Source organism: Babylonia areolata, chromosome 20 (genome assembly GCF_041734735.1).
Source record: "Babylonia areolata isolate BAREFJ2019XMU chromosome 20, ASM4173473v1, whole genome shotgun sequence".
In the NCBI taxonomy this organism is placed as follows: domain Eukaryota; kingdom Metazoa; phylum Mollusca; class Gastropoda; order Neogastropoda; family Buccinidae; genus Babylonia; species Babylonia areolata.
This window is the reverse complement of record NC_134895.1, coordinates 35,099,675-35,122,365: the sequence shown is the minus strand read 5'-3', so window position 1 is coordinate 35,122,365 and position 22,691 is coordinate 35,099,675. Positions and strand designations below refer to the sequence as shown.

The 22,691-nt window shown below is 40.8% G+C and overlaps 2 protein-coding genes across 2 annotated transcripts in view; both read right to left on the bottom strand.

Annotated features, from left to right (window-relative positions):
• The window catches only part of LOC143294598 (general transcription factor 3C polypeptide 3-like), a 34,463-nt gene extending 21,831 nt beyond the window's left edge, over positions 1–12,632 (bottom strand). The window contains exons 1-10 of the mRNA XM_076605973.1: positions 12,450–12,632; positions 10,293–10,665; positions 9,551–9,754; positions 8,932–8,960; positions 8,316–8,439; positions 7,397–7,473; positions 6,288–6,402; positions 3,894–4,066; positions 3,456–3,543; positions 1,331–1,389 (exon numbers count right to left, since the gene is read on the bottom strand). Of these exons, the coding sequence (XP_076462088.1) occupies positions 1,331–1,389; positions 3,456–3,543; positions 3,894–4,066; positions 6,288–6,402; positions 7,397–7,473; positions 8,316–8,439; positions 8,932–8,960; positions 9,551–9,754; positions 10,293–10,665; positions 12,450–12,632 (1,425 nt within the window). The remainder of the gene's footprint in view (positions 1–1,330; positions 1,390–3,455; positions 3,544–3,893; positions 4,067–6,287; positions 6,403–7,396; positions 7,474–8,315; positions 8,440–8,931; positions 8,961–9,550; positions 9,755–10,292; positions 10,666–12,449) is intronic.
• Positions 12,633–18,221: 5,589 nt separating this feature from the next.
• LOC143295462 (cilia- and flagella-associated protein 95-like) overlaps positions 18,222–22,691 on the bottom strand; it is a 9,813-nt gene continuing 5,343 nt past the window's right edge. The window contains exons 3-5 of the mRNA XM_076607177.1: positions 20,695–20,819; positions 19,821–19,944; positions 18,222–18,483 (exon numbers count right to left, since the gene is read on the bottom strand). Of these exons, the coding sequence (XP_076463292.1) occupies positions 18,295–18,483; positions 19,821–19,944; positions 20,695–20,819 (438 nt within the window). The 3' untranslated portion in view covers positions 18,222–18,294. The remainder of the gene's footprint in view (positions 18,484–19,820; positions 19,945–20,694; positions 20,820–22,691) is intronic.

Sequence of the window (22,691 nt, the reverse complement as noted above, 5' to 3'; positions counted from 1 at the left end):
AGATGCAAGAGAGAATTGGGGTGTCTAAGGTTGCCAGGGAGTGTGTTCCACATCTTTGGGGCTTGAAAAGAAAGTGATCTTTGTCTGTGGGTCTTAGTATTCACATGAGGTATACTGAGAAGGCAAGTATCAGAAGATGAGTGAAGTCGGCAAGCTGGAATACAGATATGGAGGAATTCAGAAAGCTACTGTGGTCCAGAGTCAACTGACCACAGAAAAAGTCAGAGTGGATAGTTTGTAGTCTATCTGATAAAAACAAAACAAAAAAACATGCAACCAGATTGAAAGAGAGGAGGAACATGGTCAAATTTAGCAGTTCTGCAAACAAGGCTGGAAGCTCAACACATTTTTTAGTTAGCAACTGATTTTTGTTACAATACATCTTTTTAGAGCAAAGTAAATGATTAACTATGAGTGGATACTAGGATATGAGTTTGCTTTGATGAGCTGCAAAGTGATCATGTTTGTCTCATGACAGTTTGTAGTATTGCTGTCTGTCTGAGTGATTGAGTGGGAAAAGATGCCTGTATATCTATGTGAACAAAGTTGTGTGTGTGCATGCGTGCGTGCATGTGTGTGTTTATGTGTGTGTGTGTGTGTGTGTGTGTGTGTGTGTGTATGTGTGTGTTTGTGCACAAGCTTGCATGTGCGCATGAATACATATGCATACACACTCACATGAATGCATACACACACAAACTAATAGACATACCAATATGCCCTTCAGCACACACAATGAAATCACAGTCAGTGCATGCTAAAAATGTATGCCCAAGATCATGCATGGGCATTATGTTTGTATCAAATATTAACATAGTAAGGCCCTAAAATGTATATATTCATGAACAATTTTAGCATGCACTGACTGTGATTTCATTGTGTGTACTGAGTGATTTCATTGTGTGTACTGAAGGGCATATTAGTATGTCTATTACTTTGTGTGTGTAGGCATTAATATGAGGGTGTATGCATGTGTATTCATGCACATGTGCTCGCCATGCTCTATGCACATGTACTGCTGTGTCAGAAGTTGCAGGATTTATCAAATAATCCATTTAACTGAAATTCTTGCAGCCTGCTAAGTGCATGTCTTTGTGTGTGTACACAAGAATGTGTGTGCATAAAGGCTGAGATAACCATTTGCATTGACATGGAACATGCAGAAATGACCAAAAGTAAGTTATATGCATATGTACACAAGTGACTGCACATGAAAACATAGTTTTCACATTCACTGTCACACTGTGTTGATAAACATAAATACCCCAAATGCCAAAACAAAGCTGATCAAAGAGCTATAATGAACTGACTAGGATATGTCTATTCTTACCTCCAAGCAGGCCTGATATTGTTTCATTGTCATTCTTAAATCCAACAGCTTATTCATATCTGAAAAAAAAGTTTTCAAGATTCAATATAACTTGCAGCAAACACAATCCCTCCATTTCACACAAGAATATGATCTCAAGTGCAGTTCTTATAACAGAAAAGTAGAACTGAATGTTATCTATCCATGTTTAAATATGTTTACTGCATGCTCGTTACAAAAATATCTCATGTGTGCCAATAACTTTTCAAATTCTAGGAAACATTTCAAATTGGCTGTCCTCTGATTATCTATTGGACTAAAATTCTTCAAACGAAAAGGAGGAGTTTGTATTATACTCCATGTTTGGTGTTAAATATACTTACCATGTCAAACTGATGCAAACTAGGCCTATTGGTTTGCTCTGCTTGGCCAAATTTCGCGCGGCTAACAGTGAAAAGACGGGCCCACCGCTCTCAGCCAATCAAACGCCTCTAAAAACTATAAGCGCTTAATCATTCCTTTGGCCAAGGCTCTCCACGCCATCTTGTCAGGTTTACGCTCTGTCTCGTCTTACGCTTTTTTCGGCTATTCAGCGTATCCTTTTGGCCTTATTTTGTTGCATGCGGCTTGTGTTTATTGTATTCTTACATTCTGTGTACTCGATTCGACTCGGCACCCTCGATTCGTTCGATTTTTTCTGCCTCTAAGTCGATCCTGTCTTTCCTTTCTCTGTTGGGGGTCGGATTTTCATATGATATTCTGATTAATGATAAATAGGGAATACAATTTAATATACAATGACTGCACAGGCAATCATCACAGCTTGTCAGCAGAAGAAGAATACATCACGATAAAGAGTTACCTTTTTCTCATGAAGGTATATATTGGTCCTGTAAGTCTGAATGGTTTTGTTTGTTGGTGTTGTTCTAACTTCTTGTTCTTGTTATTTTTCATAAAGTAATCTTCACATTATGGATAAAAAAGTGCCAATCATAGTCTGAGCACTGATGATCACCTAATCAACTTCAGTAACCTGTTCGTGCAGTTTCAAAATGGCTAAAATCTTTCAAGAAATAGAATTTTAAATCAGCTAATACAGTGCCAATCACATTTCTAGACACACATTTTTTAAGGGACAAAATCAAAAGAAAAGGAAGAAAAATGACAAGGGGAGAAGAGAGACCAGTGACAGACAGAGAGATATCTCTCTGCTGTGTGGCCTGACACAATTATGTAATAATAATGACAATTTATATTGTGCCTACCCTGCGGTATGAATAAAACACAGGACTATAGTAAAAAATGTAAACATACAAACTCACTGAAAATTCTACAGTAATAATAATGATGGCTTATATAGCACTAACCCTGTGGTATGAATAAGACACAGGATTATAGTAAAAAAAAAAAAAATGTAAAGATACAAATTTGCTGAAAATGCTACTTAAAAAACAGTGTAACATCACTGACAAGTCACACATATCTCACACCTCACTACCCCTCAGCACACATTGACACACACAAACACTCAAGGACAGTCTTGGGTGGGGGAGAAGGATCCATAGTTTTAAAAACTGTCTGAACAAATTTAAAGATTTAAATTGAAAGATTTAATAGTGGAACAGTGTCTGATAATTTGTGGGAGAGATTTCCAAAACCAATGTTGTTTTTGTGCAAATATTCTGAAACAATAGGACTTGCATCTGTAACGTGGGATTTGAAACATGCATTTGTCAGACACAGAACGCAGGCCAGGGAAGGGTGGACTGTAAATCTTTATCAGGTCATAAATGTAAGAGGGTGCAGAACCAGTCAATGAACTGAATCATATACACAAGCTATTCTGAATTTTAGTCTCTCAGATAGTGGAAGCCAGTGTAACTTACAAAGAAGTGGAGTGCACAGGTGTTTGCGAAAAGATTTCAGGATCAGATGAGCAGCTGAGTTTTGAGCATTTGACAGTTCCCTGTGAAATGTTAACACTGGGGCTGTGGCAGAACACTGTGGGAGTATTATGTAGATTTGAAATGATCAGCACACTGGGTTGTGGTAATACCATTGAAATGTGGCAGACGGCACAGCAAAATAAATCATCATCATCATTTAAAAAAAAAAAAACAACTGAAGTAGGGTAAATTATATTCACCATCAGAATTGATGAGGGAAGGTCGTGCTTTGAACATGTTGGTGAGAACTCGGGCAGCATCATTTGTCCGTTTCATGTTGTGGTAGGTCTGTTGAAAGACATGCTTCATGGTGTGATCAGTTTAATTAAAGCACAACACACGCACACAAGCAGAATAATTATACTAATGGAAATTTACATATCGCCTTCTAACGCTCAAGGCACTTTACAATAACTGCAGAAAGAATTAGCAAAGATACAACAATATGATGTGGTGAATAACAATAAAAAGATAATTAGTAACAACATATCGCACACACACACACACACACACACACACACACAAACAGTCCCACTCATGCATGCATACACATACACACACATACACACACACGGACTCAGACGTGTTCACAAGTAACCAACCACCAGCCACAAAGCAGTCTCCATGAGCTCAATCACCTCACACAGCTTGCGAGCCAGGGCAAGGTACTTTTCGTCATGTTCTGGGCCAGGGTCGATGTAGTTCAGCATCTGTGTGTAGCCTATGAGAGCCTTGGGCATCTCCCCTAGTTCTTCGTACAGCAGACATTTCTCCTGCATCAACTCCATCTTGTTCTCCCCAAACCGGATAGCTACAAAGCAATCAATCAATCCATTATATTAACTGTTTGATTAACTGAATTTTAAAGTACAATGGGGAAAGAAAATCAACCAGTCAATCCATTATAACATGAACTGACTAAAAGTACCAAAAATGTTAAAATATTGTAAAAGTAAAAAACATAGCACATGTTGTTTTATACTGCCCATTAAAAAAGTGGGTACATGAAACATGCTCTCTGAAACTCTCACAAGCAAAACACAGACACAGACATGCACCGACAAACACACACACACACACACACACACACACGGAAAACAGTGTTAACAAGATAACACTTAACTCAATCGCTGCCATTGTCCGCATATGCGGATGTTGTTGGACAAAGCGTTCGATGCCATTGTCCGCATATGCGGATTTGGATTTTGAAAAGTCGCGCTGTTGGAGTGACATGTCGGATACGAAACTCAAAAGCAGAACTGATTCTTAAGTTATCTCCGGCCAACTTTTCATTCATACACACTGCATGTGTGCAGTGACACGCTCATTAGCAGACGACAACGAAGCATACCCTCGGTCAGCTCTGCAAGTTGTTTGACAAGATGGCGTCGCGTTGAAGTGTTCGACACGGTATGAGAGGTCAAACGCAACACAGCCTTGAAGCCACTTTGGAAATGATCCAAACTGAAGGCTCCGATGTTGAAGGAGATAATGTTGGTTCGTCGAACAGTGATTTTGAACCATATCCCGATGAACTAGAAATAGATTCGGCCGCTGAAGAGGGTAGTGGAGAGGAAAGCGAGTCCTGACCATGTGCCAGCTGACCGACACTGACAACGAAATCAATGAGGAAACGGAAGACTTTGCTGGTGTTTTTACCAGTGATTGGACTGAAAATGGTGAGTGTGTATGTATTTTATATATATATATATATATATATATATATATATATATATATATATATGTGTGTGTGTGTGTGTGTGTGTGTGTGTGTGTGTATGTATGTGTGTGTGTGTGTGTGTGTGTGTGAAAGAAAACAATGTCACATGCTCAGGTGTACAACTCTGTGTGTGTGTGTGTGTGTGTGTGTGTGTGTGTGTGATTGCGTGTGATTGCATGCATATGTTTACTTATTTTCTGTTTTACTTGTTCATTTGTAGAACAAGGTGCTGTAGAAATGACAGTAATAGTACTAATACTGATGACACTGTCATTATTGTTTGTAATATTGTAAAAAAAATAAATAAATAAAAATCTAAAGTGGTTTTCTTTGACTACATGTAAAAAACTTACCACATTATGCTTCCATTCACATAAATATTTAGAATAAACAAGGGAATAAGCAAACAAATAATTTAAACAACAATAAGAAGAAAGAGACCTGCATGATCATTTGTGTGTGTGTATGGTTGCAGGGCATGTTGCTGTGCTGAAGTGGCAGGACAAAAAACCAGTTCATGTGCTGACAACAGTCATGCTGCCAACTACCATGGTCAGTGCGACAACACGACACCGTCCTGAAAGACAGAAGCCAGCTGCAGTACAAAACTACATCACCAACGTGGCTGGAGTGGATATGAGTGACCAGCTACTGCAAGTGCAAGGTCTGTGAAGACCTGTTCAAGCGCCACAACACACCAAAACACCAAACTGCCAACTGGTGTCCAAAATGTGGAGTTCCACTGTGTGTGAAGCTGTGCCCAGGACTCAACATCACCTGCCATGAGCTTTTTCACTCCAGACAAGACTATTGTCAGTGATAATACATCAGGTTTTTGTGTGCAGTGAACTCCCTTTTTTATGTAGAGACAATATTTTCTTTTGTGTGCGTGATTTTCAACTTTCTCCACCATCTGTTCATACTTCATTGCATGTACTAGGTCTTCAGTTCCTCAAATAGTGTTAGGATGTGATGTGGAACATTTGTAAGCTGTTCAAAGACACTTGGTATACCTTTCTGATGGGTGCAGTAACGCTACAAAATACACAAAAAATGAATACCGTGATCAACAACAAGATGGTGAGTAAATAATTTAATTTTCTGCACAAGTATGAAACAACATTCACTGAATATACACACTAAATTTCAATTCTCTGGGTGTTTATTTGTTTTTTTGAGAATTTGTTTCCCATCCTATACAAACCCTGGGTTTTCAGGGATTCGCAAGGGCAAAAACTCTTGGCATGGAGTGAGTTAAACCAGTGAATCAACACAGTTACTCCAAACACAATGAAGAGAAGATTAGGTATACCTTGCGTGAGGCACTGCACGGCTTTGCGAGGCTCATTCTGCTCCAGCAATCTCTTGGTGACAGACACCCACAAGTCAGAGTCTGTGCGCCTCAGGTATGCCGACATTAACAAAACCTGTGCAACATAACCAGCCAACCAAAACAGATCTCATCATGAATCATCTTCATTAACATCAACTGAAAAAAATATTTTCATATTTAATGTTGAAGCCGGCAGGCACTGACAAAACCTGAACAAGAAAAGCAACCAACCAAAACATCTCATCATGTATCTTTTTCATTATCATCAACAAATGTCTATATCTAATGTTCAGGTGGGCCGATATTAACAAAAACTGTACAACAACAACAACAATACACACACACACACAAATTTCTTATCATGGTATCATCATCATTATCATCATCAACTGAACAAAGGTTTGTATTTTATGTTTAGGAAAACCAATATTAATAAAACCAGAACAACACAGAAAAAACAACTAAAACATCCCTTATCATGTATCATCTTCACCATCATAAAATGAATAAAGGTCTACATTTCATGTTGAGATAGACCAACAGTAACAAAACCTGTACAATCTCTTCAGTCTTATCATGTATCATCTTCACCATCATCAACTGAACAAAACTCTGTATCCAATGCTGAGGTAGGCTGACATTAGCAAAACCTGTACAACAGAACCAACCAACCAAAACATCTCTTATCATGCTATCATCAACAGTGTCAACTGAACAAACGGTCTATAACTTGTCTTCAGGAAGGCAGGCATTACCTGTTCCTTCCCCATAACTGCAACTAGAGTCCATGGCTTCTTTAACATGCCTAAATGCATCCTGTACATGGACCTCAGTTTATCATTTCAACCGAAGGGGAATGGGAAGTAAAATTCACAATTCTAAGTAGGACTCTATCTCAATGACAATCCCTTCCTGGTAAGAAGAATAACTACAAAACAAGACTAGCACCTAAATCACCACTCAATGCAGGGGGGAAAAGTTAAAATCCCAAATCAAAGCTGGACTTGAATTAGGGGACACGTGCTTCCTAGTCGGAAGCATTACTACTAGACCAACACTGGACACAGATACAAACAAAATTCACCCACCTCTGTTGCCTTTTTGGTCAGCCCCTGTTCATCATACAGCATGGCCAGTGTATCATAGGGCTGACTGGCATTAGGAGCTGCAACACCGCAAAACATGGAATAACAGTAATAAATGTAGTAATAAATAATAATAATAATAATAACCAGAAGACAGACGACAGAATTGTCCCATCAAAATGATGGTATGCAAGGACTGCCACTTTGGAACTGGTCATGTCACAGAAAATTTATTTGGGTTTTTTGTTGTTGTTTTTAGGATTATATGGGAAAGATTCACCACCAGAAAACACTCTCACACTTTCTAGTTGAAAAAAACAACGACGAAGAGATGAATAACAATAATATATATTCAAATATATATTTTTTAAAGGTAGAGGGGACAGGGATGAAAGTTGTGAAAGAGTGGTAGAAAAGAAGAAGCCATTCCGCACCATCCCTTCAATGATGGTATAATGAATAGTGAAGGCTGTCACTGGATAGTGCTGCTTTTGTTTAAAACAGGACAGTCATATACATATTAAAAACAAAAAAAAAAATTAAGAAAAAGCAGAACACAAAGTAACAAGATTAATCATCAATGTCATACAATAGAATTTTGATTTGTATCAGCCTCATAAATTATCATAGAGCTGCCTTCATACAACTGTTTATTGGGTGATACATGAATCAAATAATGCATGAATAAGCAGCAGCTAATAGTGTGTAGTGTATCTGCATGCAAGAGGATATTAGATACAAGATTACTCTATTACCTCTAAATGAGAGAGTCTGGATTTTTAGTTTTAGAGATAATAAAGCATTATTGCATACAGGTATATATGTGCAGGGGTGGGGGGGGGGGGGGAGCAGAGGAGGCGGTGCATGGGGGTGGGGGTGGGGAGTATCTGTGAGTCTACACAGCTCAGCACAGTGCACTGACCACGACGAATGAGCTCCAGACACATGTCAATGGCCTCCTCATAGTTCCCCCTCGCCATCTGATTGTTCGTCTCTCCCATCAGGCCAAGCAGGTCTTTCGGCAGCTCCCATTTCTTACGGCGGGGCTGCAACACAAAATGAGAAAGGCTCGATGAGAGTGAGAGAACGAAAGAACTACTCTATCAGACACAGCCTTGGCCCCATCGTCACCCCCTCCCATCTTTCTCACCCCATAATCACTTAACCAAAACCATCAAAAAATAAAATATACATATAAACAATAAACACACTTCAGTGTCTAAAATCAATGTATAAAAAATGCAGACACATTCACACACAAACACATACTCTCTCTCTGATCCCTCTATCACACACACACACAGTAAACAAGTTACAAAAGAAAAATACACAAGTGTTCTGATGCCCGAACATGAAAATGCACACACATACACATATGCACTCTCTCTCCTCTCTAACAAAGGAAATACGATCAATAAAGCACACACTAACATTCTGCTGCCAAAAACTCATGCAAAAACACACAAACATAAACACACATAAAAATAAACACACAAATACATACACACACAATACGTATAGTTCAAATACAAATTTACCTTTCTTGGTTTCCTCCTTTGGCCTGAATCTGGAAAGTAAATAATGGCTGACATATTACATAATGGATAAGCTTTATTTCACAGCACACAAACACAGAGCATATACACACACATATTCGTTATGCTCTCACACACATACACATGCGCATGTGCTTGCATGCACAATCTCAGCATAGCATTTTAAGTATGCATTGTTTCTTTTTACTGTTTTAGTCTTAATGTTAAACAAAATCAACCAATCATTATACAAGTTCAAATAATGAAATGCCACATGATGGCAATGACACAATCTATTATCAACAAAGCAATCAGTGGAATTTTTAATATCACATTCAACAATTCCCTCAAGATCAATTTTATTTTGTCTGTGTTTACTTATACTATACAAAAACGCACAAACACACACACACACATACACACACACGCACACGTGCACACAAATACACAAAGAACGAAATCAAACAATGCAAGCACTGGTGTGGATGTTTGTGTGCCTGCTCACACACACATCCTCCGTGTGCATGTACCTGGGGTAGTACTAGTAGTAGGTGGCAAGAGTGAGCGGCAGCACGCTTGAGCGCTGTCAATTGTGGGTAATAAAGTAAATCATGACACTAACCTTCTGCACTCTTTGTGTCAGGCAGCCACAGAGTGTCTTCCCTCTCTTCCTCCACCAGCTCCTCCTCCTCTTGCTCCAGGTCCTCATCATCATCCCCATACACAAATTCACCATCAGCTTTCCGTTTCCTGATGCGCTTCTCACTCAGCCGAGTCTTCCGGGCGTCATCCACAGCCTTGAAGAACTCGCCAAAGGTCAGCTTGCCTGAAGCAGTTTGTCAATCCCCCCACAGATTTTAACAACAACAACAAAAAAGATAATACAATGAAATAAAAAAGAAACAGAATAAAGAATAAAGATAATAAAATTAACAGTTTACTTAATGCCTTGTAAAGCATGCTCAGTACAATGCAACATGCATTTAAACCATCAGCCAACAAAGGTAAACCATTCACTAGAAGATGTCTGGTTAGAACTATCTCTTTGCCTTTAACCATTCCCTGATCTGTTTCCAAAAATGAACAGAGATGGGGACATTTGTCCACAATCAAACGGACATTAAGTAAACATTACAATGAAAAATAAAATGATAACAAAAATATTGTCCATTTCCAACCAAAGCATTCTTCCTATTACACAGCATTTGTCATTTTTTTTTTTCTGAATAATAAATATTTATACTTAAAGATACGATACTCTTCCTATTCCAGCATGACTAGTTTATCAATTTTCACCTGTAAAAAAACAACAACGGCCAACAAATAAAACAATTCACAAACTACCAGCACCATACGCTGCTCACCTGTCAAGTACGTGGTCAACACTTCAGGAGTGTTCAGTGCCATGGAACTGAAGTCTTCCTCATCAATCGTGGACTGCTCCTTCATACGGGAGATGGCCGACACACGCTTGGCAGCATCAGCCAGATCCAGTACACTGTCAATCCTGTCCTCATGGACATCCTGCTCTTGCTCTCCACTCATCTCCGCATCCGGGTCCAGAAGGTTCCAGTCTGCTGGAGGAGGATGAAGGGCGGTGATGGTGGCTGGCCCACTGTCATGGGCAGGAATTCCTTGGGCACAGTCTGAGAGGGATGTTACCATGCCACCAGTGGGAGAAGCCAATGTTTCTGAGTGCGTTTCACTTTGTGAACTGTGCACAACCAGTCTGGAAGTCTGGAATGAGAGCTAAGGAAATTATGACATGTTTTATTCAACAAAAAGTTCTCTGAGCAGAACATCATATACTGCTTATCATTTTAATCATGACTTACACCCTTAAACAAGTGACCTGTCAATTTGAAAGGATCAAGTGAACCCCAAGCTGGTGACTCAAGAACTTTTGTGTTATCCGCCCACTTTCCAAACACCATTAATTTAACAACAGTTCTTTGCCCTCACATACTTACCTCAACAATCATGTTTCTCAATGTATAAATAATCAATGAATCAACTGGTCGAGCTTCACAGATCCTTTTTTCAATTTTTTTGTCTTAACAATTCAAATTTCACCTTCATATAAAACATGGGGATTAAAAAATGTTTTCACAATTTCTGCCACTAATCTGCTAATTAATAAATCAAATAATATATACATGTGTAAAAATTCTTGAGTAAAATGACAGACATGCAAAAAGCGAGGGGAGAAAACAGGGAAAGGTTTAACAGTTGGTCTTCAGTCATTATTTTAAGTTATCAACCAATAACAATTCAGAAGACACTCCAGTGGAGTCCCTCACAAATTCTGAATAGCACATAATTTACACATTTACATTCTTACCAAGCTGGCAAAGTTCATAGCTCACACCATCATATAAACACTTGTCTTCTACTCCAGCATGCCATGTCTAACTAGGCAACTGTCACTGTGTCAGGCTCCTGCACTGGGCCATTGCCATGCCACTGTATTGTGGTATTTCTTTATATTAATATAGTAATAATTTAATAATAATGATATCTATATAGTGCTGAATCTTGTGCAGAGACAAATCAAGGCGCTTTCACATCAGTCATTCACACGCATGCATAACTCTAAAACTGAAGACAAGGAAGAGGCATGGAAGGGAGGCTATTTTGGGAAAAGGTGAAAGATCTGAGTGCAGAGACTTGACAAAGCGAAAGAGGAAGTTCATTCCAACTGCAAGGTCCAGAGACACAGAAAGAACTGCATCACTCACAGCTGATTCTGTCATCTCTGGCCTTTGATCAACACAAACTAATAAACATTTTATGATGATAGTTAATTTCAGATTCATCTGTTCAGGTTTACTGGATGCAATACCAGGAGCAATATGTGTTAAGATATTAATCAAATTGTGTGTGTGTGTGTGTGTGTGTGTGTGTGTGTGTGTGTGTGTGCGTGATAGGGAGGTAGACGGCTACAGGATAACTGCCTTGAAGTTTAAAGAGAGTACATGAGAATGTGTGTCACTGAGTGTGCAAGTGACTATTGTAAAAATTCAGCAACAATAGTAAGAATTTGCTGATATTCTACCTAGTTTCAATTTCAAATAAAATAAGTCTCATTCTCTCAGTCTCCAAGGTGTGAAAAAAGATGTCATCATCAAACATCATACTCCAACTGCTTCATTAACTAAAATTGTTTTGTGTGTGAAATTTAAACCTTGGTTAAAAATCAAACCAAGTGTGTTCATTCTCTAAAATGTTGTTCTTGTTTATCATTGTAGTTTGTAAGTGCGCTTTTGACTGTTTCATTAAATCCCCTTGCACTGCCTCCGTTCACTGTTTCAAAGGGAAAGTGTTAGGGACGTGCAAAACATGGCATCTTTTCCCAACGAGGTTTCCTGACATCGAGAAAGACTTTTTGTTATTTTAAAGCGAGGGGGGATGTACCCCTTTTTTCAGTTGGGTGTAGTTGGGGTGACAGTGTGATGCCACCTTCACCCGCAAGGGAAATGAGAGTACTTCCAACCCCTTTCCAAGTTTCAGTTTCACTGCACCTGTGCTGTCATTTGATTCCATGCCTCCAGTTGTTCGTCTGTAACCTCTCCTTCCAGAAAACGAAATAGTGTGCGCCTTTCTTCAGCACAACAAGTACTGTCGGCGTCATTGTTTCTTCCCGCAGAACGCAAAATGTTGGTCTCAGATGTTTCTAAGGACAGTCTGTTTGGTTCTTCCGCCATCTTTTAACCTTGGAATATTGTTTCCTTCGCAGAAAATTTCAGGGGACAGCACTGGTGATGACTATCTCCCGAAAAATTGAAAATTTGAGACTATCCGATCGCCTGTGGTTCAATATACGCGTGGATACTGTGCGCTTTTTACCAATGTCGTGGATGGCTACTCTTCTGATTATTTAAGACATGAGTCGAAGAAATGTGTCGATGGTTGGGGATTTTGTTGTTGAGAGAGAGTACGAGGATAGACGTTGGACTGGATCAAGGCCTTTCTTTCCGACCGCACCCAGATCGTCTTTTTGTTGTCGGCGAAAAATCTGAGCCAGCACCTGTCATCAGCGGAGTCCCACAAGGGACAGTTCTAGGAGCCATCCTATTCCTTATTTTCATCAACGACCTGCCTCAGAACATCAAGGCCAACATCAGACTGTTCGCTGATGACTGTATCAGAGTCCACTCCACCGTCCATAAAGACAATCCAAGACTGCAAGACTGATGTTCCAACGAGATCTTAGCACACTGTCAGATTGGGAGCAGCGTTGGGGGATGGAATTTCATCCCGAAAAATGTAATGTCATCACCTGTTCAACATCAAGAAACCCCATCAACTTCAACTACAAACTGAAAGGACACACTCTCGACCACCGTGACGGCGTCCGCCGACACTGAGTTCGAAATATCTTGGCGTCGAAGAAGTGACCTTAACTGGAAAGATCATGTAACAAGAGTCACCAACAAGGCCAACAGCATGGCAGGCTTTCTGAAAAGAAATCTGAAGACGTCCACCAAAACCACCAAAACCAATGCTTACCTAACTCAAGTTGGGCTACAGTTGTACGCCCACACCTGGTGTATTGCCTGTGCTAATCGCGTTTTGGAGCCCGTACAAAGTCAGTACTGTAGGCCAAAAGGAAAAGATTGAAATGGTGCAAAGAGCAGCACGTTATGTATACAGTGACTATGGTTGGACCAACACCGTAACATCCATGCTGCAAGAACTAGGATGTGAACCCATTGAATCACGACGAAACAGGCAGAGGCACATGCACAGCGGGATCGTTTATGGCACTGTGGACATCCCTTAGACAAATTTCTCAAGAAAGGATCCACCAAAACAAGATCAAATCACCGACACAAGTTTGCTTACCTCGGCACCTCCTCTGACCCATACAATTTCAGCTTCTTCCCGTCAACCATTCCTGCCTGGAACTCCCTGCCTGCAACAGCAGTAGAGGCTCCCGGCTCCTTCATCAAGAGGAAACTCAACAAAATCCCAGCTTAGACCCCTTCCCAACTTGTCCCGCGGTAAATGAAGGATAGGGTTGTGCCGGCCCCAGGTCTTGACTTGGGGGTCGCTACGATTACCGGATAAACTTGTCCGATACCAGGTTAGGCTAGTTAGGTCCCCCTCACCCCAATCCCACCCACCTACCCCCTCCCCTACGCTCCCGCCCTTTTTTCTTCTTTTTTCTTTTCCCCTGCCGCAACACGCTGCCCCGGAGCTGAACTCAGGGGTGTGCGGATGGGATGCTGAGGCTGATTTGGACCATCTTCTGTCCTTTTGCTGTCCCAAATAGAGCTGTTTTTATGTTTTATCTTACGCCTCTGCTCACACAGGTCAGCAATAGTCAATGATGACGGCTGACCTTCCAAACTGAAGATTGGAGAGAGCACTGCGTGTTGCCAGCAGCCTGACACCTGTCGATCATTTTGTTCTTTTTCATGTTGTTTTGTTCATAGACACTAATATCTCATAGGGAATTCTAGTGTCTTATGTTTTCTTTTCGTTGTTGTTGTTATTGTTGTTGTAAATTGTTGTTGGTGGTGTTTTTGATGTGAAGCTCGCACGAACCGACACACGTAGGTGTGACTGACTGGGCATGCAAAGGCTTTTCAGCGTTTTATACTCAGTGGGAATTAAGGTCTTACACAATCTATAACTATTTGAGAATGATGCTAACTTCAGTTGTGAGTGCACTGCACGCCGCGCTGGCGCGCGCGCACAGAAAGAAAGAAAAAGAGAGAGAGAGCCTGAGAGAGAGAGAGAGAGAGAGAGAGAGAATGAAAGTTTTATTGCATTCAGGCCATATGCATCATTGCATTGGGATGCTGGGAAGGGGTACGTGCTGACAATAGCATTCCACTGACATTCCTATGAATATTTGAAATTATCCAATACTCTGAAGCATGTAACAACACCGATTTTGTATAGGATTGGTATAAATATATCCCGTAATGTCAGATATATATTCATTTTACTTAAAATGGATTTTCATACGACATTTACTATCACACACGTATCTAGAAATGTTCTTCATTGATTGGTTATCGCTTCTTAATTGTCTGTGCTTAAATGAACGAAAACTATATTTTGCTACAGAACGAGATCGTTGTTTATCTACACCATCCAGCAGAATGTTAATCTGAACTTTGACACACAATAGAGAGAGACAGACAGACACAGGCAGACAGACAGACAAAGAGAGAGACAGAGACAGAGAGATTCAGTTTCAGTTTCAGTAGCTCAAGAAGGCGTCACTGCGTTCGGACAAATCCGTATACGCTACACCACATCTGCCAAGCAGATGCCTGACCAGCAGCGTAACCCAACGCGCTTAGTCAGGCCTTGAGAGAAAAAAAAAGGTGAATGAATAATAGATAAGCTTACATAAATAAATAATAATAATAATTATGATATAAAAAAAGGTAGTAGTAATGATAATAAAAAAAATAATCATAATAAATAAACAAATAAGACAACAATGATGATAAATAAGCAAATAAATGTAAAACATGAAGACACACATTCACACATACACCCACACATGCATAACAGATATGCACCAAACATGCAGTTTCACAGATATGAAAGCACAGTCAAATACATATAAACGTACATGAGCTCCAACACACACACATACACACACACACACACACACACACACACACACACATTACCCTGCACCTCCTCTACCGCCCTCCTCCACACACTCATTTCTAGTCTATGTATCTCAGCTTCCACGGCACACACACACACACACACACACACACACACACACACACAGATGAACACTTACTTGCACAAGCACACACACACACGCCCATATCTCCCACCCCCATCCCCACACACATATATACAAAGATACGTTCCCATATCCTGTTGCTCCCACAGTGTAGGCATGCATACACTCACATACCTCATCCTCTACCCCACCTCCTCTCCGCACCCCCACCTCCCCCTCACACACACACACACACACACACACACACACACACACGCGCGCGCGCGCGCGCGCGCGCACGTGCACAGAACTCTCCTGACACTTGTGTACACTTACACTCTCGCGCATGCACAAACGCACTCAAAAACACAGACCCACACATACACACAAACACACACATACACACACGCACAGAGGCTGCCACTGACTGGCCGCAAGAGGATGGGAAAAGATCTCTGATGCCAAGAACGTGGCGTCTAGTGTGTTGCTCAGTCTATTGTATTTGGAAAAGCCCACAGAGACTCTGTTCCGTTTTGAAGAAATTTGCGCAATGTTGGTTTGGAAATGATGCCGATATTTGTTTGATTTGCAAAGCATCGTGCTCTACCTTTCATGTTAGACTTACGGCCGTTCCCTCTCTCTGTTTTTGTTGTTGTTGTTGTTTTTTTTGTGTTTTTTTTGAGGCGATCGATGCCTGTACCTGTTCTTTTTTGATATTCTTTGACTTTTCTGAGGATTTCCGATTTTCCTAGATGTAGGCCGCTCGTTGGTGTTGCGTTACCAGCAAGTCTGTCAGCTCGCTCATTTCCCTTAATTCCTGCATGTCCCGGGCAGTATGACCATGTGAGTTTTTTAATCTGAAAGTTGCGCATTGCCTTATGCCACGCTGGGCTTCCCATTCCGTTTTTAATTTTCTGTATGAGGTTCATTGAGTCGGTTAGAATCATGGCATGTTGGTTTCCGGGCGTATGTCACAGCTTCAACTTCCATCGTTAACGTTAGGCTGGAGGTTGTGACCTTGTATGCAGCATTCTCTTCCCTAACTGTTTTTCCATTTTGTTTCGCAGTGAATCCCCAACCGGATTGGTCTTTGTTGACTGAGCCATCAGTGTATATGACGATGTCCTCTTCTTTACTGTTTTCTTCTACGAGTAGCTTCACTTCCGCATCAGTTTTGCCCTCTGGCCATTCCCGACAATGTCTTCCTAGAGTGGGTGAAATGTCTGTGTTGAATAGATGGGTGAGGTTTTCGGGTTTTTTTCTCCCATTCTTTTGTTTCTTTCAGGTCTTGTAGTCGGCATACTAGCTGGATTGTGTCTTCTGCTTGCCCCATCCATGATCTTCCTCGTCCTAGACGGCTGCCTTTTGGTTCTTTGACTGCGTCATGCAGTGGGTTTTGAGGGTTTTCTAATGCTTTGAAGTAGGTCTTGACCTGTTCTAACTTGTTTCTGGCCTGCACCGAAGGAAGGTCAAACAGGTATCGCATGGTTTCTGTGGGCGTGTCTTTTGTTGTTCCAAGGATCAGCCTCATAGCTTCATTTCGAACTCTTTCTAATTTTAAGAGGTTGCTTTGAGACGGTGTTGTTAGCCCAAGTCCGTAGAGAGAGAGAGACTGAGAGAATCATAAAGACAAGCTGAGAGACATGGACAGACAGACATACACAGAGAAAAAATTATAAAGTGGTGGGACCGAATCAAAAAGTGTAAATTATTTGGGACTAACAAGGATCACAATTCATTATGATTGATTTCCCGTTGTTGGAGTCTGTTGGTGGTAAAATTGGGGAACGAGGAGGAAGGGGTCCAGGGCGGCGCGGCAACTCAGTGTTGAGATTCGGAACTTGAGTTGTATGAAACAGATGAACACACAATATTAAGCTACTGAGAAAAGGAATGGAGAGGTAGATGTCGAGAGTGTAACTGTAAATGAAACGAAACTGAAAGAGGGTGTATCAGTGAAACTGATAAGTAAAATTATACGAGGAGTTAGGTTTTGTTGTTGTTGTGGTTCAGTTGCTGTTGATGTTTTCAGGCAACAGAATATCCAACATCATCAGCCAATCAATCGAAAGGAAAACTAGTACAGGGCTATTAAGATGCAACGTTTTTATTATCCTTTGAAAATTTATTATATTTTATAATAAACATTTGACGAAAAAAAAATTCAGAAAAATCACAAAATCGATCAATAATAGCTTCCCCAAACACCTCAGTCCCCTTGATCCATACATGATTATCATAAGGTCTATCAAAATTATTGTACGAGTATCGTAGTCGGTCAGTTACACCTGTGACAGAATCACACTCAAATTTATGTTTTCGTTGATTTCAGTAGTCGTCATTTATCTGATCGGCTATCTGTGCCTCTCAGTGTATCTGAGTCTCTTTTCGTTTTGTGTGTGCATTTGTGCTCTGACGGTGTACATTGTTAATGTCTGCCTGCCTGCCTGCATGCATGTGGACGGATGTATTTTATAATTTATTACAATATTAGCGTGCGATATTGTTAATTTTCTTCTCAATTCCTTTTTTTACCTACCACCGTCCTATATCTTCTTTTCTTCTTCTTCTTCTTTGTGTGTGTGTGTGTGTGTGTGTGTGTGTGTGTGTGTGTGTGTGTGTGTGTGTCTCCTCACTCTTCCGACAAACCGACACAGATGTCCGAGTCAACAGTCCAGGTCTCGAAGAATGGGGTTTCTGGGAGGGAACGCCTCCCTCTTAAAGTGGTTGTTGGCGTATATACCGCTCTCGTCCTGCCATGTGTTCCAGCCCGGACGCCTGTAGTCGGCCGTGTCCGTGAACTGGGAGTGACACCTTCGGTAAGCTGCCGACTTGTCCTCAAAGTCACGAGGGACCTGCAAGCCAGTTTTAGTTCAGTGTCAAGGAGCCGCGTCAAAGCACACGGACTGACCCATATATAGCCTATAATATATAACAATATGCTGCACGACACCCCAGTGCTTAGAAAAAAAAAGAAAAAAAAACTGAAAGGAGCAGATGCCAGAGTTGCTCATAAATCCTAACACCCCAACTGAAATCAAAATGCTTCGACCTTGTATAAAACATTAAGATAAAATCAAAATGAATGATTCTAAACAAAGTAAAGAAAGACATTACAGTATACTAAAATACTAAAATGAAAGGTTCACAGAAGGTAAATGATTGGAATGAATAAGAAAATAAAAATTGACCGCGTTCAGCGATTTTGTGCGCACCAACTCACGCGTGCATGCTCAGACGCCAACGAGCGACGAAAATTGTGGCGAGACGAAAAATAGCGTTGACTATCATGACATTATTCATGGCTGGTTCCGAGAAATTAAAAAAAAAAATTAAAAAATGCAGATATCAAAATTAATGCCACAAAATTCCATCGATATTCATGACAGCTCCATTAAGGCAATACTTGCTTTTTAAATTTTTTTTACTTTTTAATTTAATTTATTTTATTTTATTTTATTTTTTTGTCAACTAGTTTTCTGTTATCCTACCCGTTGGTTACTCTGTCAGTCGCTTGCGGTTGCTAAGAAAATGCCAACGCCCATGTAAAGATTTATCACACACACACGCACACACACACACACCACACACACACCTACACACTGTCAGACAGACAGGCGAATGTACAAGCAACTTGTTGAAGAAGGGTGATACACCAGGTGACTTTGGGTACTACGTGAGTCAAAAACACCATTGGCTGGGTTCCTTTTTCCTGCATTTCCAGCTGTGCTAGCTTGTGTTTCAACGACCCCCTGAATGAAATTAAACTGCCCGTAAATGAACTTAGACTGCAAGAGATGGATCCCTGGCAAATTTATTTTCGAAAAAATTATCACTTTGACAAATCAGTAAATACACAGTTTCACAGAAAAGAAAAAAGTGGTAGGGGCGGTATTCTGTCAACGCGCTCTGCACGGGTACTATGGCAGTCCGAACTTCAAAACAAAAAAAACAAAACAAAACAAACAAACAAACAAACAAACAAAAATGAGATGAGAACGTTAAAAAAAAAAAAAAACGCCAAAAAACAAACAAACAAAAAAACCTCTTAGCATCGTCGTTGTCATTATCACCGTAATCAACACCATCATCGCCGTCGTGGTCATCGTCATCGTCATCATCAACAACTACAGCCTTCACCACCCACATATCATCATCCTCAGTCCGAACAGCGCATATCTGCCAGACTCACAGCCTTCTCCGGTTCAAAAGGGTCAAAGCCTGCGTAACGCCGAGTCTTCAGGTACTCTTTTCTGTAGTCCGGGAAATAACGGGGCAGCACTGCCAGATACCCTTCCTTCGGGTCCCCTGTATCCCTGTACACAGTGCACCCACCAGCAAAAGCTTAGTGGTCAAGTCAGCTCACCCACACAGTCAGTCAGTCTTTTGCCAGCCAGCCAGACAACCTACCAACCAAGTCAATGACTGATCTTTTTGTTAAGGTCAGAATTCAATAACGTCGCTATTTCAACGCATTTTCCATTATTATTAAGCGACTACAAATGTTCAGCCGTTCTGTGATAATTTAAGAATATCTATCTATCATGGATAAAGATAAATATGACGGCTTGAGTCCAAAACAACCTCAATTTAACTGACCTTTGGCAAGGTGAGCAACAGAAGTTCTTCATCATGTGTACTTATCTTGCCATGTAAATATACCCACTTAAAAATTACCATTGAACTAGCGACTAAAAAAGAAAAAAAAAAGGGTCTTTTATGAAGTGATAGGATCGAAGTTCCTTGAAAATTCTGATTCCAAATTCTGAAGAGGAAGAAATGGTATTATTTTACCTGGATGGAAACAGCAAGAAATGTGCACCTGAGTGCACTTGCCATGTAGATCAAACATGCGCGTGCGATTTTTAAGGTAATGCTTTTAGCCGTGATGTGACATACCTTTGACAGACACACTGACGCGAAACACGTGACAGCCCCCTTAAAATTTCTTCACTTTATTTCTCCTCCATTTTGTCCTTAATAACCGGAATTGGCCAGTATACTGAGGGAAAAAAAGAAGAAAGAAAAAAAAGAGGATAGAAAGAAAGACAGAAAGCATCTGGCACCTGTCCAAGACCGCGTGTCTCCATGTGTCCCCATTCACCATCGGTCTGACCCTGTCCAGTTCGCTGAAATAGGGCTCGAGGAAGACTTGATTGAAGTGCTCCTGGTAGGTTGTTTCTGGTATGGACTTCACAAAACAACGTTTGGGTTGCAAGACTCTTTGGAAAGACAAAGTACTCATGGTGGAAGAAGGTAAAGGGGGTGGGGGTGTAGGGGGGTTATTTCAGAAAAAAAAGTAACAAGCAATTGGCAACAAACGAAACATGGTAATACAAATCTTCATAGGCAACATTATTTGTTCAGTTAATTTAGAAATGAAATATACAGTCAGAATAGATAAATAAATAAACAAATAAATAGCTGGATAAACAGATAAATATATAAATAAATAAACAGTAGCATTTGTATTTTATTTCGTGACATGCGTAACTGCTGAGATTCGTCATTTGGTTCAAAGACTTTTAATGAAACAAAATCTTTAAATGATACTGTCTTTTTGTTTAGGATGTAGCCAAGCGCTCAGCTTCAGATACTGCTTCAGGCACAAGCTGAATAACAGACGGCTTTTCCGCAACTGACTTGCCGCTCTTGAACGGCTCACGCAGAATGTGTGATGCCATTCCTGGTTTGACTGCAAAGCCCATTCTAAACCTGTTCTCTAAACACCTATTAAAGCAAGTCTCTGCCAGTATCATTCACTGTAATATTATATTTGTTGTGCTTACAAACACACTTAAATCAGTTAGAAGCATGCTTGATTTTAGTTTGATCATTCGTCAGTGTAAAGATTTCAACTGACGCTAAGCTTACGTCATTTTGTCCTTGCCACACAACCACTCCACAACCAGTTCGCTGTACGTCAATGGGTGAGAAACTTGTGTTTGTGCTTCACTGTATTTAATTAAATATCTCTTTCATGGGATCAGTAAACTGCAAGTATTGTATATTGGCAGAATTGTCGCAGTTCCATCTTTAAATCTATTCCATTTGTGTTTGCCTACGTCAAACTGATTTAACGCAGTTTGCAATTTTCCGTGATGAGCTTGTTAAAGCTGATCAGTTCAGGTGACTTAAATTAAAATTATAAATTCACCAGCCACTGCAGCGAAGTGGTTAGCGTCGCGGACTTACAGCTGGGAGGACGCAGGTTCGAATCCCAGTGGAGGTGGGTGTTTCGACTCGTGGCTGGCTCCTAACCAGAGCTGAGTGTGCTGTGGGTTCAAATAGGGAGACTGGGACCACACAGTCAAGTGTCATCCAATTTCAAGGATGCGTCTTTGGGTGTGTTCCTCTAATTACTTGAGCAACACTGCAAGTGTCTGTATCTCTTGGGCCTGGTTAACGCTGGGATATCATTATGACAGGAAGTGTAGAGTACAGCCTTGTCACGCAGTCCCAAACCAAAATGGACCTCCATAGCAACATCGCCATCATCTCCACCATCCTCCTTCTCCTCCATCATCATCAATATAAACAAAACAGTCCCAAAGTCTGTGGCCTTTCATGCCCTGCTCTCATGGTGACCTCAGTTTCGATACCCCTTCACTTCTGTGCTTGGGGTGAGTCCTGTCAATGTCTTCAGTGTTGGCAGATTCATGGGGAGGCTGTTGTTTGAGGGACGTGGTGGCGGTCTCCACTCTGGGGGGTACGCTCACTCAGTCTGGCTCTGCGACTGAGCCATTATTGTTGTTAGTAGGGGGCTTTGTTGGTGGTGACCTAAGTATGTTAAATCAGAACAGGCACCACTGAACACCACCGAAGTGACTCAGCAGCAGTGCAGGGTCTCCTCTGGTGTGTGGCCTCCTGGCAAGCTAACATCGATGGTTCCCTGCAGCCTGCTGACACTGGAACTGTGATTGATGAACCCAGGTGTGGCCGTGTATGGGGGAATCTAAATGAGCAGCGTGGGAGTAATGCTACTGAAACTGTGCAGATGATGATGATGATGCTGATGATTTGTAAATTGTATTCTTTGACACAGTACTTGTGTTCATATGAG